This window comes from Amyelois transitella, chromosome 11 (assembly GCF_032362555.1).
Source record: "Amyelois transitella isolate CPQ chromosome 11, ilAmyTran1.1, whole genome shotgun sequence".
Lineage (NCBI taxonomy): Eukaryota > Metazoa > Arthropoda > Insecta > Lepidoptera > Pyralidae > Amyelois > Amyelois transitella.
The window spans coordinates 864,095-884,471 of NC_083514.1; the positions used below are offsets into that span (position 1 = coordinate 864,095).

Sequence of the window (20,377 nt, forward strand, 5' to 3'; positions counted from 1 at the left end):
TTATTAAAATTAAACGTCATCATTTTCACATTTAAAAAACCCTCAAAAACTACGTCACACGATTTAATACATACCAATACTACAAAAAGAAATTAAAACTAAACATGTAAAAAAATGTCTGAAAAATAAATTATTTTTCTTGTATCAAGTAAAGTACAGAGTTGTCGAGATCGCTCAGCTGAATGAATTGTGTCGTTGACCTCTGAATCTTACGCGTCGCTTTTCCGCCGGCCGGGGTGTTATGACGTATTTAGGATCGTGGATTTTGATACTTTTATTTTTTTTTGTACTATCTGAAATATGAACCGATACTTTTCTTTTAACGTTTTTAAATATCCTTTAGATGAGTACACTTAACAGTTAAATTTATGCAGTTGAATTAAAAGTCACCCTGTATATCTACACTAAAACCAGACCCACCTCCTGGTTGCACTGGCTACAGAAGTCATGCCTGCAGGTGGGGCAGTGAGCTGGACTTGCTGCGTTCACCGTCACCACAGTGTCGCAGCCGGCGCGCGGGCAGAACGCGCGGCCCGTGTCCATCGCCACTTCTGTTGAACATGTAAAGATGAGAAATATTACAGTACATACATACATACATACATACATAAAATCACGCCTCTTTCCCGAAAGGGGTAGGCAGAGACTACCTCTTTCCACTTGCCACGATCTCTGCATATTTCCTTCGCTTCATCCACATTCATAACTCTCTTCATACATATAATCACGTCTATATCCCTTGCGGGGTGGACAGTCTAAACAGTCTTGAAAAGACTGATAGGCCACGTTCAGCTGTTTGGCTTTAAGATAGAATTGAGATTCAAATAGTGACAGGTTGTTAGCGCATCGCCTAAAAGAAGAATCCCAAGTTTATAAGCCTACCCCTTAGTCGCCTTTTACGACATCCATGGGAAAGTCTATAAAAATGCAAAGTCCTATTCTTTGCTATTGGTGCCATATTTCGTATTTTAAGTCTTAAATAAAGTAAAGTCTTAAAGTCAAAATTATATATATTTTTATTATTAAAATCTAATATTAATCAATTAATCTGAACAATGTATGTATAACACGTCCACATTTCTGTTCTAAGTTTGAATAGTTGTGAAGTTGACGTTGTTGAAGAAAATGCTGGAGTGCAGTTTGTTATTCATGGTTATGGCACACTTCTATATCGCTTAACAATTATCATATCTTTTGGTTTCACAACATTGATTGACGTCAAATAAATTACTTAAAACTAAGTTTACTGCCGCTTCCGAGGCGTCAGTGCAGAAGAAGCGGTAACAAACTGCACTGCAGCATTTTCTTCAACAACGTCAACTTGACAACCATCCAACTTGCTGTGATTTTAATTGACCTATACGAAATTTAAATAATATTTTTTTTTTGTGGATTAGCATTTCTAAATAGATTTATGTACAGAGTGTGACTGAATTTCGATTTAACCGATCCACTTGGCCATGTCGAATAAAATTGCCCATCAACAATTTTGGAATTAGCAGTCATAAAATCAACGAGACAATAGCCGCCAGCCATCTTTATTGTGACCACGAGGCTGTAACAATCTCGATGGAGTTGCGGTTGAGCGACAAGCCAGCAAGAGGGTAAGTGTACATATTTCTCTCTGGAGTCAACGCACGACCGTGACTCCGCTCGTATGTATCCAAGCTTGTATAAACTAGGGTTACCGTGTTGTCTGAATAATCTAGAATATTCTAGTAAAAGTAAATAATAGTCCCGGTAAAGGGTCAGCTCAAAAGTACCCGAAACCGCCGTGTTTGCATGAAGAGAGTTATGAATGTGGATGAAGCGAAGGAAGTATGCAGAGATCGTGGCAAGTGGAAAGAGGTAGTCTCTGCCTACCCCTCCGGGAAAGAAGCGTGATTTTATGTATGTATGTATATATTATTCTAGTAAAACAGTTAACACCGATCCAATACGGGTTAGGTTTACCTGCAAAAGTTGCGGAGGTCAGATGGGAGACGCTTCGTGTAAAAACCTGACTCACCCAACCCAACACAAAAAAAAGCCCGACATACATACATATGGTTACGTCTATATCCCTTGCGGGGTAGACAGAGCCAACAGTCTTGAAAAGACTGAATGGCCACGTTCAGCTATTTGGCTTAATAATAGAATTGAGATTCAAATAGTGACATCACATAGTAGTCCATCGCCTAAAAAAGAATCCCAAGATTGTAAGCCTATCCCTTAGCCGACTTTTACGACATCCATGAGCAATAGATGGGGTGGTCCTATTCTTTTTTGTATTGATGCCGGGAACCACACGGCCCGACGTAAGCATTTATCAATTTCACGAGATATGCGGCTAGCGAGTCAGCAACCCTACTCACTCGTACCGTCAGCAAAACAGCTGAATTGGCCGTGTACTTACTCCAACAACGGAGATGGCAAAGCCGGTGGCAACAAACATCCTTGACAGTTGGCGCCCGGCCATTTGTTGGCGTACGCCAGAACAGCACAAATTGGCCATATAACTGGGGTCTCATTCTCAAAACGATTAAAAATGTTCACGTACAAAAACTATTTTGAAACTGTACTTTTTCTCAAAAACAAGTATTCATCATACAACAGCGATGAACATTCGAATTCATACATACTAATAATTAATACATACACATATATCTATTATTTTGATGGTGCCGTGTGGTTAACGGCACCATTAAAAAAAGAATAGTACCACCACTCCATCTCGTTCTCATGGATGTCGTGAAGGCGAATAAGGGATAGGCTTATGACATCGTATCCTAGCCGAAAATTTTGTTACATAAAAAAGTACACATCATTATCGTTTATTTCGTTCATTCTATGACGATAACAATTTAATGAGCAAATTCTTAATGTGTCATTCCGTCATTCCATCAAGACAGAAGTCAAGAGTGGATAAATAGAAAAGTGATATAACAACGCAGATTACAACACGAACGCAATAACACATTAGTCATAGCGTGAACATTGAGAGACTTCGTAACATCATTTGCGATTATGATTTTTCTCCGTAATTAAACAACCAAATGAATTAATTACATATAATTTTATATACAACATATAATCGCATCTTACTCACAACATAGCATCGTGGTTTGTATGTGCGCGATATGTGTGTGATTGAGAAATAAATCTATGTATATACTAATATTATAAAGCTGAAATGTGTGTTCGTTTGTTTATTTGAACGCGCTAATCGCGGAAACTACTGGTTCGAATTGAAAAATTATTTTTGCTTCGAATAAACCATTTATCGAGGAAGGCTATAGGCTATATAATATCACGCTGCAACTATAAGGAGCGAAGAAATAATGGAAAATGTGAAAAAAAACGGGGTAAGTTATTCACCCTTTAGAGCAGAAGAATTATGTCACATTCGAAACTAATTTCGAGTGTTTTCGAACGTGATTTTCGGCCAATCTGAGAATAGGACCTAAGTTCTAAAAATAAACCATTTAATCCCTGAACGGTAAAGCACATTAGGTATATTCAATAACACGCCACAGTGTGATTTGTGTTACAGTCTAAAAATATCGCAATGTATACAGGTCACAGTTTTACATGGCTTAACGTTGAATCGATTCGGTCCGTCACAACTCCGAAACCTACATTGCATCTTGCTGTGACCTAGTTAATAAAGTTAGCCATTTTTTAAAATGCCTTATATTTTTAATCTATTTATACTGTTTTATTCAAAATTTCCATTGTCAATTATATAATACAACCTTGTTCCTTTTTAATATTATTTACCCTTGGGTCTTGGATGTTTATCTACATATATTAGTATATCCTACTACTACTATTATAAAGGCGAAAGTTTGTATGGATGTATGGATGTTTGTTACTCTTTCACGCAAAAACTACTGAACCAATTACCATGAAATTTGGTATGTAGGTAGCTGAAGACCCAGAATAACACACTTTTTATCCCAGAGTTCCCGCGGGATTGATAGGGTTTCCATGCGGACGAAGTCGCGGGCGGCCTCTAGTTAAAATATAATATCGTTGGGTTAGTATCTCGTAACACAAGTCTCGAACCTGCTTCGAGGCTAATTCAATCTGTGTAAATTGTCTCTTATATATTTATTTATAGCCTCTTATCCAATAAGTACTTTACCAAGTTCAACCTAGTCATCCTACTTAGGTTTGCTATCCCTGTTAAAACAGTCACCGAGGTCAGACAGGAGCGGTAATTACCTTCCTTACTGTACAATCGAGGTCATGGAGACGAACTCTGGGCATCAACCCAAGACCCAGGGACACTCTTTAATCATACATACATACATACATAAAATCACGCCTCTTTCCCGGAGGGGTAGGCAGAGACTACCTCTTTCCACTTGCCACGATCTCTGCATATTTCCTTCGCTTCATCCACATTCATAACTCTCTTCATGCAAGCTCGGTGGTTTCGGGTACTTTTGACCTGACCCTTTGATTACTTTTGACTTGAACTCTTTAATCATGGGCCCAGGTTATCAACTCGGGGACAAAAACTAGAAGGTATTAATTTTGATTCAATAAAAATACAGGCAACTTGTTTTGACAAATGGAGCCAAAAGATTTGTAACAACATGCTTAATCAAAAAAAATACAGAGACTTATACATGTCATGATTTATCAAAAAAATTCAAAACTCGTTTCTTCGAAGATGCACAGATAAAAAAAGAAAATTGAATTTTTTTTTCTGTTTTTTTGTGCACTAAAATCAGGGTGTATAAAAAAATTGGTCTTTCATCAAAGTTATAATAAAACATCAATCTGAGCAAACCCAGCAGTCGAAGTTAGTACGAGTACCTACTATATACCTATAATACAGGCGTGACCTCCAGGCGATAAACCAGGAACAAAACTGGATTACACGGGGGTAGCCAATTGAATGGAAAGTTATCAGGGCCGGGCAAATGGGTCGTGGGCCATTTGTCCCGGACCATTCACTGGGCGGGGCCTTTGTTCATTCTGATTCGACTCTTTAGACTTTGTCAATATCTCCTAGAGATTGATTACTTACTTACCTCAGATGCCACGAGGTCTTTAGGATAAAAAATCGATCGCCTGACCATATAGCTACACGAGGCGTGAATTGTATCGTCAGCCCCCCCTAGAAAAGGGGGTGAGTAAAACAGAACGTTGTGCCGACTGCCGTGACTGATCGGCCACGTTGTGCCGTGTGGTTCCCGGCACCAATACAAAAAAGAATAGGACCACTCCATCTCTTTCCCATGGATGTCGTAAAAGGCGACTAAGGTACAGGCTTACAAACTTGGGATTCTTTTTTTAGGCGATGGGCTAGCAACCTGTCACTATTTGAATCTAAATTCTATCATTAAGCCAAATAGCTGAACGTGGCCATTCAGTCTTTTCAAGACTGTTGGCTCTGTCTACCCCGCAAGGGATATAGACGTGACCATATGTATGTATACTATTGTATCGTCAGATCCACTAGAAAAGGGGGTGAGTAAAACAGAACTAAAGGGACACTACAGAAGTTTTGTAGGGAGTCAAGAAAGGGTGCGCTGTTTGAGAGCAGACTTCAGAGCAGCGCACTCCGAACATGATTCGGTGACGATAACCTGAAGGTTGGAAGAACCCATGAGTGGTGGCTGTTAAGGTTTGTAATTCTGACTTAGCTGTGGAGGTCGCATTATTCTAGGCTTACACGCACAAACACCAGGATTGCATCCCTAACGGTTTAGTAAGAGGCCATATTTACAATATTCCACGTCAATACACTATCAGATTTTCAATTACACCATTAAGCCATAATAGCTACACGTGGCTTTTCAGTCTTTTCGAGACTGTTAGCTCTTTCTCCCCAGTAATGGATAAAGACGTGATAATATGTACGTTTTGTAAAATGCGACTAAGGAATAGGCTTATAAACTTAGGTTTCCTCTCGTAGGCGATGCACTAGCAACCTGTCACTATTTGAATCTCATTTTCATCAAAAAACCATACAGCTGAACGTGACTATTCAGTCATTCAAATCGTTGGCTCTGTCTACCCCGCAAGGGATATAGACGTGACTATATGTATGTATGAAGTCCACGTTCATTGAAATCGCTGTATTGAATAGAGATTTTAAGTAAGTAATAAGTTGACAGCCATAAAAAAGAAGCAGGAGCCATAAAGAAAAATGCCAAGTTCAGCTTTGATCTACTTTTACAGTTTGCAGAAGACAAGTAGTTGTTTCTTTTTATATACTTCGCTAACAGACCAGCATTGCAATACTTGACACTGACATGACACATCTCAATACAGAAACGGCGCTAACATTACAAAAGAACAATTGATAATTAACATTACAATGGGGGTAAAAAAGGGATATACCTATAACACGGGCTCATTATTAGAGTTATTGATTGTTGACATGACAGCCTGACATTACATCATCATCATTCTGGTGTTAGGCCCGGTAATATCCTTGGGAAAGGTCGGAGTGGGAAGACCTAGACGAACGTATCTTGATCAAATTAAGGACGTCCTGGTAAAGGGTCAGGTCAAAAGTACCCGAAACCGCCGAGCTTGCATGAAGAGAGGTATGAATGTGGATGAAGCAAAGGAAGTATGCAGGGATCGTGGCAAGTGGAAAGAGGTAGTCTCTGCCTACCCCTCCGGGAAAGAGGCGTGATTTTATGTATGTATGTATGTATGTATATCCTTGCGATCCCATGATGCCCTCAAAATGGCAAGAAGGGCGCACGGAGGGGTTTAAGTGGGTAGGCTGGTTTACTAGGTGCCAGGAGCCCCACACTCTCCCGGGTGAAGACCCGAAGAAGAAGGGTTGCCGGTAAAAAGGATTTCCCCTTCAATAGCAAAAGAAAAGGCCGGTAATATCCTAACCTCCCTGGGCACCGCCTGTGACCACGATTCTGGAGTGGGTGAGTCAGATTTTTATACGAAGCGACTCCCGTCTGACATGCGCTAGCTATGCAGGGGAACCTAACCCGTATTGAATCATGGTTACACGTTTCGTAATATTCGTACTATTATATTACAAAGAGAATATATTATAAGTTCAAAAAACTTCATACATACATACATATATGTAGTCTATATCTCTCGCGGGGTAGACAGAGCCGACAATCTTAAAAAGACTGATAGGCCACGTTCGGCTGTTTGGTTTAATGACAGATTTGAGATTCCAATAGTGTCATTATTTGAATATTAAATACATCATTAAGCTAGCCCACAGCCTAAAAGAACAATCCCAAGTAAAAAAGCCTAACCCTTAGTCGCCTTTTACGACATCCATGGGAAATAGATGAAGTGGTCCCATTATTTTCACACGGCATTATTCAAATATGTAGATCTAGATGATTATAGCATATATAGAGCTAGATCTAGTGCATAGACAATACTGAACGCGAAACAGAGCGATTCATTCAAATGGCATATTATGAGCACTTGAGCACGCCTAAGCATAATTTTCCAAATGACTGACAATTTTCACAATGACAACAAATTGTATGGGCAGAATCATCATTTAGATTGCATTGGAAATATCATTACTCTATTACAGTAAAAAAAAATATGTCATAGTCGGATATCTGTTTGTATTCCAAAGATCTTTTTAGCTTTCGCGGTGAATTAGGAATGTTGCGAATTGGGAATAAAAATCTGTCGTAATTATAAGTATTGCTTAAAGAATTAACAAAATGAATTGCTTTAAATTTTCAATAAAATAAAATTAATACAGTGATTATTTAGAAATAAAATTAATTCGTAAAAATATATTGATTCATAATACCGAATCAATCTTCCAACTTAGATAAAAATGCGTAGAATGTTCAGCCTCCGAAACGTAGCATGCATGAGGCCGTTTTTATCGTGCGAAAAACTATCATATACATAATGTAAAGCGAAACAACGAGCGAAACAACGATAGATTTTTGCGCGATAAAAACGGCGTCGCGCGTTCCATGCTACGGGGGCTGGACTAGTGTAAACGCCATTATATAAATCATTATTTATTACGATAACTCAAATAAATTTAAACACTATTTCCCATAAATATAGGTTTTGGTATAAATACGAAATAGAAAGTCGACGGTTTAACTTAACCATATTTACGAGCCAAACTTTACTTGGGAAATTATCATAATAAAGCAATCAGTTAACAACTTTCGCTATTACCTTTTATGTATATTATCCAGTTCAATACAAAACAACCGCAAAGTCTGTATTCAAAATACCTTATACATTTCTCAAGTGGCCTGACGTAATAGTTTTTTTATCGGAATATGTATATTAAACTAACAATGTCTATAATTAAATCGGGAAATTATTTTCTATTCATAGAGTATTGAAAGCAAATATCATTTTCTTTTCATTTCATTATAATTTATAAAAAAAAATAATTCTTGTTTGGTTGGGGAAGACTATTTTGAACAAAATTTGTTACGTGTTCGCACTGTGGGCATGGGTTATTATTTTTATGTAAGACATACTCCTGTTTTTGTTCAATATAATCTGGACAAGGAGTGGACATAAAAAAATAATTTTATTTCATTCTTGTTAGCTAGTCTTGTAAAGTGTATTATAATTGAGCGGACCACGATGTCAATTAATTAATCATTATTTACGGCACTTTACAAATTCTTGACCGTACACGTATTTTCACTCATTTTATTCCTATTAAAACATTAATTACCAAATAACGCAGTGGCATTAAAAAAACACTCAATCGTTACTACAATTTCCAAGAGCAAGGTTTACGATCAATCTTTTTAAATTGTGTTTTATTATACGCAGCGGGCGGACCTTGTGATCGTATAGATTAAACAATTTAGAACTCTATCTCTAAGTATTAGGAACTCCAGACTTTGGTGAATCAGAGCATGACTGTGCGAGACGGTTGGAGGCAGGCATGCGGGGTTGAAATTATGTTTTTGTTTACATATTGACTTGCTGTCTGTGCTAGGTGCAGTACTTGTTTGAAACTTTCTCCGATAGTTATACACTTAACACTTTGTCTTTGATGCAAAGCAAAAGGATTATTTCCTATCTGTTCATGATGGACAGATACTTCTTTGCTACTTTATTGCAACTAATCAATTAAAGAAAATTTGCCCTACATACTAGTTGTAACCGCGACTTCGTCCACCTTTAATATATTTTTTTTTCCAATGTCTAAGCAACTTAACTACAAAGTGTCGTAAAAATACGTTCAGTAGTTTTTGCGTGAAAAAGTAACATACGCACACACATCCGTAAAAACTTTCGTATTTATAATATGAGTAGGATTGGATATTGTAGAAGACAATCAAATAATAACAACAGCTGAGCTTACACTTAAGATTATTTGTGTATTTATAGCGAACAATGAACAACTTTAGAGTCGAAATTTGCAAGTTGAATTTGCTCTTTGATGTTATAGATTTGCCGATTACATTTGAGTTCATCAAAGTTTGTTGTCTACTAAAGTGTGTATAATTTTTAAATCTGAGGACCCAAAATGTCGACAGAATCTTCTTCAGAGTAGGCCTGCTTGTGACATAGTGGCAACGAATAAATTACTTTTTTACATCAAAATAGCGCATAAATAAATCAATGTTACTCGGCACACTCGTCTATACTAATATATTTCATTCAAACTGTAACCCTTCGATTCATTATTTGCATTTCGCCAAATGAAACGAGTAATCCGCTGATATCCCTAGACCACACTCAGAACCAACGTATACTTATCGCCAAGAACATCAAGAAATATGGTAGTATTACATTATTTTACACTTGCCATTGCCTGAGCGGGCTCAATTCCCATGAGAATTTCTAACAATGCTCACATCAAAATACCTGATGTGCAAAATTTGAGCCCATCTGTTTGTTATATTTTAATCTATTCTTTGATAGATCAGACATTGAGCCAGTCACACGCTTTCCCTTTTAGATTTATGAGAATATTTTTCATTCAGCGCTTGTTCCCACAACCAATAAGTCTTGACTAATGACCTGGGGCTATGACCTCTCAAAAAAGAGCAACGTGCTATGTTTACCCTTGCAATTTTTTTCCTATATTTGTATTATATTGTTTTAATAATACTTTTATGGTAATAATATTAAGTGTTAACGCGAATTCCGGCTATATTTTAGACACATGGTTTTGGTAGGATTAAGACTTTGTATGCTAACTCATATATCACGTCAACTTATTTTGTTTATGTTTAAAATATTTTTGTACATTTTATGGTAATACGACCAAAAAGCCGAGTTGGCTGGAAAGGTGAATAACTTGATCGACCTGTTATGTATTTATAGAAGGTATTGATCTAGAACTCGATTAAAGCAAAAAACTCGTCATATTCGTATTAAAATATTCAAAGCTTCTTTAGTACTTTTTATAATCTGACTAACATTATAATGTTCGAACTTTTCCCTTTATTAACAGTACGTCACAATTTTACGCCAATAACTATCGCTTTAAAATTTACAAGACATTTCTATTTACTCATAATCTCCTTTACGCTGTCATTCCACATCCATTATTATTCTTTTTTTATTTCTTAAATACTCTCTCCAAAGGGAAGCATTACGAGACTTTATTCCGCCGACCTCACACCGGGCATCGGGGATCTTCACTACCATTTCTCTCAGACCTTCTCTCTGCAAAAATTAATTTAAAATATTTGATATATTACTTACCATGATTCAGTCTGAACTTGAGATGTTTCTCCATGATGCTGGGTTCAAGTAAAGCGGAGATCTCATCCAGGGAGAGTGCTGCGCCGACACGACATCTCGCGTCCGGGCAGGACACCTCGTAAGCCCCGTTGCAGACTTCGAACTCTACGTACGCTGCCATACACTGTAACAATACAAATGGATATGATGAATATCGTTTTATCCGTATACGTTAGAATACATAAAGCTGAAGGAAATATTATATTTATTAAAAAAAAATTCATGTGTATGCCCTGGCGTACTTAGTCGTTTATCGTAAACCCTAAGGGAACGGTATTTTTCAAGGATGAATCTATATTTCTCATTCCTAAGTGTAAGAGCAAATATAATTAAACAGCAATTATACCATATCGTCATTTATGTCATCGTATCAGTGGCATCATTAAAAATCTTATTGGGATAAAATAAATTTTAATTTATTATTTGCCGGAATGTATAATGTAAAAATCATAGATTAAAAATATGTACGTAGACCATAATTTCATCAAATAACCCACCATCACTTTAACGAGTCACCGTACCATATAACATGTATTAAAAATTATATACTTTTATTTTCTGAACGACCTGCAATTTTATTACTTTGTAACGAAGATTTATGTAACAAACAACATAAAAGTCGCGCAAGATTGAAATACGCCGTAGCAGTAGGTAACAATACAGAGGGCTGTAAAATTTTAATTGTTTTCCGAGTCATTTAGCACCATACTAAATGGTATATGTCTAAATGCAACACTATATCAGTAACAATTTACTTGCATGCAAAGATTTGAAATCAATGCAAACAAATTCTAATTATTTTGTAGCAACATTACACACATAAATTGATTTATTTTCCAAATAAGAAACTAACTAGGTATTTATCAACACAACTTAATCTATTACCGCTTCAAAGGCGCACGTATAGTGAAGAAGAGGCGGAACAAACAACAACAGCATTCGTTCGTCAATTTACAAAACAGTTTATTTCAAAACATAGAAAATGCAAATCGAAAAAGTAAAAAAGAAATAAAATGCTACAATAAATTGCAAATCTTGCGGTTTTAAATCACTTCAAATCAAAAACGCAGAAACTACGTCGTCAATCTAGAAATTGAAATATTTTTCTCGATTTACTTTAAGGACGGATGAACGATGGCACGAGAGGAAATCACAGTGTATTCCTGATTTTATTTATCATTCCTATTACGCTACGTTCCTAAATCACCATGCAAAATATATGAGGACAAAGTATGCGATTTTAAGTGTGTTCATTTAGGAACGTAGTGAATCAGGAAGGTGATAATCAATCTGGTAAATAAGGAAGAACTCATGAGCAAAAACAAATTTGTTTTTCAAAAATTCCCCATAAATCTTACTACAAAAAAAAACTAAGTAAATGTTAAAAGTAACTATTGTGTGTATAGCAGATATTTCTATGCTTACAATCATAAAGTACTTCCCCTTATTTTCATACGGCATTTTTTTTCTAAAACAACAAAACGAATGACAGAAATTTGACGTGAAACTTAGAACACCCCTCTTTTTCCGTCGGGGGTCAAAAAATTGCTTGCATAAATGCGTACCATAAACTGCATTCAAACACACAATAAAAGAGTAATGAAAGCAATTTTTCCATCGTTCCTTCGTGTATTATGTAAATTACTATAATTGTGCTATCATTATTGCAATGTTGTTATGTGCGTGACATACACTTCTATAAATTTAAGTAGCGTTGTGCCATGTGGTTCCCGGCACCATTACAAAAAGAATAGGACCACTCCATCCCATAGATGTCGTAAAAGGCGACTAATGGACAGACTTATAAACTTGGGATTCCTCTTTTAGGCGATGGGCTAGCAACCTGTCACTATTTGAATCTCAATTCTATCATTAAGCCAAATAGCTGAACGTGGCCATTCAGTCTTTTCAAGACTTTTGGCTCTGTCTACCCCGCAAGGGATATAGACGTGACCATATGTATGTATGTATGTAGCGTCTTGTCTTGGTTTTCGATACCTATTTCCTATCTTTCCACCTATTAGGGGCTTATCTCCTCACCTGGATTTAGTCCCTATTATTTCTCACCTCTATGGAGAGGAGTCCTGAGTCCGACCATGACTGTTCAGCAGTTTCGACTGTCTTGTTTTATAGGTGTATCATACATACATACATACATATAGTCTCGTCTATATATCCGTTGTGGAGAAGACAGAGGGCTTAGGCTACTTTCAGCTGTTTGGTTTAATAATAGAATTGCGATTTAAATAGTGACAGTCTGCTAGCCCATCGCCTAAAAGAACAAACCCAAGTTTATAACCCTATCCCTTAGTAGCCTTTTAAGATATTGTGGGAACGAGATAAAGTGGTCTTTTTCTTTTTTTATATATTAGTGCAGTGAACCACACGGCACGTCATATAACCTACAATAAAACATATATTTTCTTTTAAACTCTCAAGTTCTCAATGTCAAATAATTTGCGATTCAGAGAAAACGGTAATGTCACGGAAGTAAACGGCTTAACCCTTTTTTTTTAAATGCTTTCTTATTTATTCAATACGGATAATCATTTCGAAAGGGCCGCGTGTACACGGATATGTTTCTTGGTATCTCGGGAGTGATACGAGACGACCTCGACACTCTCAAGATACAATTAAACACGAATTTAATGCCTTTGTGTGTTCAGCGGTTATTTACACTTGTTAACAGATTATATAAAGTACAGATGTTACCCAACGAGTGTCGCTTCGTTTCGTTGAAAAAGTATGGCCATCGACCATCAGATTATATATTATACTAGTTCAGTACAAAAACATTATATATGTCCGTGTCGTTCCCGGCACAAAAACAAAAAAGAATAGGACCACATCTCTTTCCCATGGATGTCGTAAAAGGCAACTAAGGGATAGGCTTATAAACTTAGGATTCAACTTTTAGGCGATGGGCTAGCAACTTGTCACTATTTTAATCTCAATTCTATCGTTAAGTCAAATAGCTGAACGTGGCCTATCACTCTTTTCAGGACGGTTGGCTCTGTCTACCCCGCAGGGGATATGGACGTGAATGTATGTATGTAATGTATATGTACATAATATTCATCATTTGTTTTCAACGTAGCTATTACACATACAAGCACAAATTAAAACGTTTTATTTCTTTATTTTAATTAATACTAAGTACCAAATGACACCTCAGTTCCAGTGCTCGTGATAAAGTAAACAAATACTAATTTTTAACTTAAAAACTTAAAAAATAATATTATAATTACAAAGAGAATTAAATCTATGTATATCAATAAGGCCCAATTACGCGTGCGAAGACCTCAAATAAAAATTTTATACTTACATATTTCTAAATGACGTGATGTAATTTCTGCTCGCTCGACACTTTGTGCAGTCTACCTCAATAAATGAAAAGTATTATTGGACCGTTTTCTTGTTTTGCGATGAGTCAACAATGGAAAGCCGTTACCTACCGTAAAGAAAGAGGTTCTCAATCCTTTTTGCTAGCGGGAAATTACGCGAGAAGTCGTAACAAAAAACCTTATTACACTATTGCATATACTATATATGCAAGCGATATTAAGACTGCCCGTGAGTCTAAGTAGATAGTGTTGTGAGGCTGTTCATAGATGATGCCACAAAACCGTGTGGCGACATTGATGCGCTCAACCAATAGCAGCGAAGAATCTAAATCGCGCAAACAAAGATTTCACGGATTGGAGCATAAATACTCTGTCTGTCGCGCGGTTCCCCAGGCATCACACCTAGCCTGGCGGAAGATCTTCCCTTTGGTGGCGGTCGAGCTGAAACATCGCTCGCGCTACATCCATTTCTCTTCTCTTACGCTTATCATATCACACAAATGACAATAATGATAAATCGTGATGATTATTATTATGACATTCGCGATAAAAATCACCTGACGGAATTAAACAATGCTATCTAATCAGTTGTCAATGATGTCTGTATGTTTGTTATGCCAATGACGTATGTACGAGTAGATACGAGTACTGGGGTGACGGCCCTAGTTTTGATTTAGAATCATTTAATTATTCAGTTGGTACTATTGGTGCCGTGTGGTTCCCGGCACCAATAGAAAAAAGAATAGGTTCACTCCTTTCTCATGGTAATCGCAAAAGGGGATAGGTTTATATAATTGGGATTCCTCTTTTAGGCGATGTGCTAGCAACCTGTCACTATTTGAATCTCAATTCTATCATTAAGCCAAACAGCTCAACGTGAACTTTCAGTTTTTGGATGACTGTTGGCTCTGTCTACCCCGCAGGGGTATACTTATGACATAGACGTGATCAATGTATGTATTTGCCAAGCTTTCGCAAGCGGCTCCGCTCGCGTCTTAAACGGATTGCAACCAGAAATGCTATGTTTAAAGAAAGATAGGTAATATTAAATAAATTAAAATAATTATACGGCCAACGTAAATTCTCAATACAATTTAGAAATTAATCTAAATCAGCTGAAAGGTCAAAGTGGCTCATTATGTACAAAACATAATAATAACCTCAATCGGGCCATATCAATAACGTGTAATTGACGGTAAATGAATGAAACACGCAATACTAAATATCATGAATACTATATTTTTAGTCTTCATAAAAAAACTAGAAATATCTATGTTACCGTAACAAAAAGATAAGACTCGAGTCTGTAGAAGGACAAAGGATACTTTTCATCCCAGTAAAAACAATAGTTCCCGTAGAATTTGCTAAAAAATCTGCATTATTTTATAGGTGGCGTCAAATTAACGCGTGCTGGTGGCGCTAAATTCGCGCGAGCAGATCTGCGGGTAAAAGCCAATGTTAGAATAGAATAGAATAGAATAGATTTATTTTCAAAATTGGATACAAGGTATCACTTATTGACGTCACATAACTTAAATCTAATTATAACTACTACCGCTTCCAAAGCGCATGTGTAGAAGAAGCGGCGAAGCGACGTCAATTTACAAATATAGATCTCTTAAATCTAAATCGTGGACGAATGCACATTGTCTACATTAACCTAACCAAACCAAAGGTTACAGAAACTAATATTAATTTCGACGTTGTAAATAACAGTGAAGTTGCCTTGATCGTAATGACAAACAAGGCCGGTCCCAAACCTAACTTACGTAATTTCAGACACGCAAATAACGAAAACCTAGGTCACGCTGGTGAACTTGACTCCGAACGAAACGGAATTGAAATAACGCGGAAATATCATGAAGATATACATATATACATACATACATAAAATCACGCCTCGTTCCCGAAGGGGTAGGCGGAGACTACATCTTTCCACTTGCCACGATCTCTGCATATTTGCTTCGCTTCATCCACATTCATAACTCTCTTCATGCAAGCTCGTAGGTTTCGGGTACTCTTGACCTGACCCTTTACCAGGACGTCCTTAATTTGATCAAGATACGTTCGTAAGATATAATAGAAAGGTAATCAATTGATTTTGTAAAAGGTAATCTAGGACACGTATCAATTGCAATTAATAAAACTTTGGACAAGAATTGATTTGTATGAAATCAAACATCATCACGACTCACTAAGAATCACAAAATTAATAATAGTAGGCTTAAATAAAATATAAGTTATTTACAAATACGGTTTAAATTAAGATATCATAATATGACTCACAAGGCAAGAGTTCAAATTGAACAATTGACATTTGGTAACCCCTAAAAATAGCGTCAAGTAAAACAGGAAAATCCAATCGATCGCGTCATTAAATGTGACATCTGAATGGGCAGCATTCTCAGAATTTCAAGATCAATGAAAAGACATTGCAGATTTTCATTAAAATAGAAAACGTTAAGGTTTGACAGTTTCCATCATCAGTTTCAAATACTCAAGATTCTCTTTCACACTGTATCAAAAATAAAAATAATGAAATGATGCTGTTAGAATAATATGTTAATAATGAAAAAAGAAGCTTCAACTTTCACTAGTTGTAATAGCACATAAAAATAAAAAGAACAATCTGAACGGAGCCAGTTCCACGATCACGTACATGAATGTATTCAGAATAAAGCCTCCACGTACAGTCGTACACATATTATATTCAGAGGTTTTCTTCAGAAATTCTTAAATCTCTAACGAACTGTAAAGAAGTTACCCAAAATTTTCTTTGCCATCGATATTTCAAACTTTTTATTGCAATAAACATATGTGTGTTCATATCTCAAGATAACAATATTCTAGATAGATAATTTTAAAAACAGTAACAATGCCTTTTGATTATCTGATAATAGCAATCTGATCGATATGATAACCGATGCAATACAGCGGTCATTGATTTTAATGTTAATTTACTATCTGACCTTACGAAAGAACCTCGCAATTACGAGGATTTCCTTATAGAGGAAACTAGTTTAACAAATGGTATCCTTTTGTGTGTAATTAAATTCCATCGCCTTGGCAACTGACTATTTGCTTCAAAATCGGTCCTTTTGAATCCTTGCTGGCGGCTGGAGTACCAGGCGAGCATAAGTTGTTAGGAACTCGTGGCTTACCGGTCGCCATTTGGCCATGCGTAAAACGTGCACTACATAAGGCCAAATAAAGTGCATGACGTAATTTTCAATGTTGTGTGCGGCGCGCGGGCGAAGCCGGCTGTGCGAGTGTGCACGAGTCGGTTGCGAATACCAACTCAGCTTCATGAGCGCCTGGTACTCGCGAACTTTATGTACGCAGAAGATTCAAGTCGTTATCGGGTTTAGTTAGTTAGTTTAATTGTTGAATCAACAAATAAGTAATTGATAGAAATGTTAGCTAAGTAGTAAAGTTGGCCGGGTAAAATCATAATTCAATATTTTTTTCTCAATAGATACATACATATAATCAAGTCTATGGCCCATGCGGGGTAGACAGAGCCAACCAGTCTTGAAAAGACTGACAGGCCACGTTCAGCTATTTGGCTATAAGATAGAATTGAGATTCAAATAGTGACAGGTTGCTAGCCCATCGTCTAAAAAAAAGAATCCCATGTTAATAAGCCTACCCCTTAGTCGCCTTTTACGACATCCGTGGGAGAGAGACGGAGTGGTCCTATTCTATTGGAGCCGGGAACCACACGGTACAATTCAATAGATAGATTATCGGATTGTGTCCGGGTTTCCGACCTAGGCATTTCGAGACCAAAATATTTTTTTCCACTTTGAGCAACTTGAATTCGGTCAGCGAACCCGAATGAAAGTCAACAGCCTCAATTTGTTAATTAACTTTGGAGTACTTCATCTCAGTGTCGTGTCCCTTGAAAGGTCAAATTCTATTTTTAAAATTCTATTTTTAATTTTGTTTGCGCGATATAGACAAATGTGTAACGGATATTTTTGAATTTAAATATTTTAAAATCCAAATCCTCATTTATTATTAATTAACTTTAACATTAACATTGTTTCCGTGTAGGAAAAGTTAATTATATTAAAAACTAATTAGTTTTAACCCTGAAACTACTGGATCAGCATAAAATAACTGGAAAAATCTGTTCGGTAAAGGTCACTATAAACATACATACATACATATGGTCACGTCTATATCCCTTGCGGGATAGACAGGGCCAACAGTCTTGAAAAGACTGAATGGCCACGTTCAGCTATTCGGCTTAATGATAGAATTGAGATTCAAATAGTGACAGGTTGCTAGCCCATTGCCTAAAAAAGAATCCCAAGTGTGTAAGCCTATCCCTTAGTCGCCTTTTACGACATCCATGGGAAAGAGATGGAGTGGTCCTATTCTTTTTTGTTTTGGTGCCGGGAACCACACATCACTATAAACAATTCTGTTTATTGCTCTTCAGCAAGTTTTCGTCCTAAAATAATACAGGCAACTTTCTGATATCACAATATATTATGATAATAACATTCGTATATGTACGAAATACGAAGGTTATTTTTAGTTTTAACCCTCCCGGTGTATATCCCTAATGGGTCCTAAATCGTCCCGAATGCTTCCTAGTGCCGTTTTGGGAAACAATCTCATGGACCAGGCCAAGTCACTGCATTGCGGTTTTTGGAGCTTATTATATTTTTACTTTTTCTTTTTGTGCTAAATTTCTTCCTTTTGCGAGATAGAGGTAGATATCTTGTTGGATAAAAAGCACCAACATATACACTTTATCACGTCTATATCTTTTGCGGGGTAGACTGAGCCAACAGTCATGAAAAGACTAAAAGGCCACGTTCAGCTGTATGGCTTTACAATGAAATTGAGATAGTATAAAAAATCAAATAGTAATAGGATGCTAGCCGATAGGCGATAGCCTACAATTATAATCCCAAGTTTAGTAGCCTTAGTTGCCTTTTATGACATCCATGGTAAAAGTGATATTCTTAAGTGCCACACGGCACCAAAATATTGTCATTAAATTAGTAAACAATTGACTGACTCTTTTATGTAGATACTTATGCACCTACAAACGAAAATTGGTTTAATGCTTATCTTAAATGATTGCAGTCATATGTAAAGATGAATGAAATTACATATGTACTTTATAACACAATCACAGTAGGAGTAACAACTAAGTAGTGCAAATGGGCGAGTGTGTATAAATAGAAGGCTGTGCGTCAGAGGAGTCCTTCACGGCATACACACGTTTAGCTTGATATACACGTTTGAAAGCCTGTTTTTGTACATCTATACTAATATTACATAAATACATATAAATAAATACAAATATACGGGACAAATTCACCTCGAAGTAAGTTCGAAACGAGATATTAACTCAACGATACTATATTTTATAAAAAATACTTATATAGATAAACATCCAAGACCCAGGCAAGTTAGAAAAATTTCTTTTCTCATCATGCCCTGGCCGGGATTCGAACCCGGGACCTCCGGTGTCACAGACAAGCGTACCAACGCTGAGCCACAGAGGCCGTCAATATTATAATCTATACAAAAATACTAATATAATAAAGCTGAAGAGTTTGTTTGTTTGAACGCGCTAATCTCAGGAACTACTGGTTCGAATTTTATTTTTGTGTTCAATAGACCATTTATCGAGGAAGGTTTTAGGCTATATAATATCACGCTGAAACTATTTGGAGCGAAGAAATAATGGAAAATGTGAAAAAAATGGGGAAAATTATTCATCCTTGTGGGCTTCAATGATGCCCAAAATAACTATTCCACGCGGACGAAGTCGCGGGTACAGCTAGTACAGAATATGAAGCATAAATTAACATTTGTGGGTCCCCGGTGTCAATAAAAAAAAAAGGATAAGACCACTCCGTCTCTTTCTCATGGATGTGGACTAAGGGATAGGGTTATAAATTTGCGGGATTCTTCTTTTAGGCGATGGGCCAGCAATCTGTCACTATTTGAATCTCAATTCTATCATTAAGCCAAACAGCTGAGCGTGCATGTCAGTGTGTCTGTTGGCCCTGTCTACCCCGCAAGGGACATATACGTATTTATATGTATGTACATATATTTAATGTTTATGTATAATGTATATATTTTAACGTCTTCGTATCCTTTGTTTTTGAATTAACTTTAGAAAATGAGATTTTGAAATTGTGGATTATATGTAAATTTTTATATCGCTGAAAGCGGTTTTCTCTTTAACATATCATAATGGGTATAGTGAAGATTATACAAACTACAATATTATTCAGGAAAGACTACAATTTTCATTATGGAAAGCATGTCATAAAAATAAAGGATACTTATATCCATATGTGTAAAGA

The 20,377-nt window shown here is 36.6% G+C and overlaps 1 protein-coding gene across 1 annotated transcript in view; it reads right to left on the minus strand.

Annotated features, from left to right (window-relative positions):
• Positions 1–20,377, minus strand: part of LOC106133436 (E3 ubiquitin-protein ligase RNF144A) — a 47,518-nt gene that overhangs the window by 14,487 nt on the left and 12,654 nt on the right. Inside the window, exons 2-3 of the mRNA XM_060946444.1 lie at positions 10,654–10,816; positions 421–551 (exon numbers count right to left, since the gene is read on the minus strand). Coding sequence (XP_060802427.1) covers positions 421–551; positions 10,654–10,813 — 291 coding nt within the window. The 5' untranslated portion in view covers positions 10,814–10,816. The remainder of the gene's footprint in view (positions 1–420; positions 552–10,653; positions 10,817–20,377) is intronic.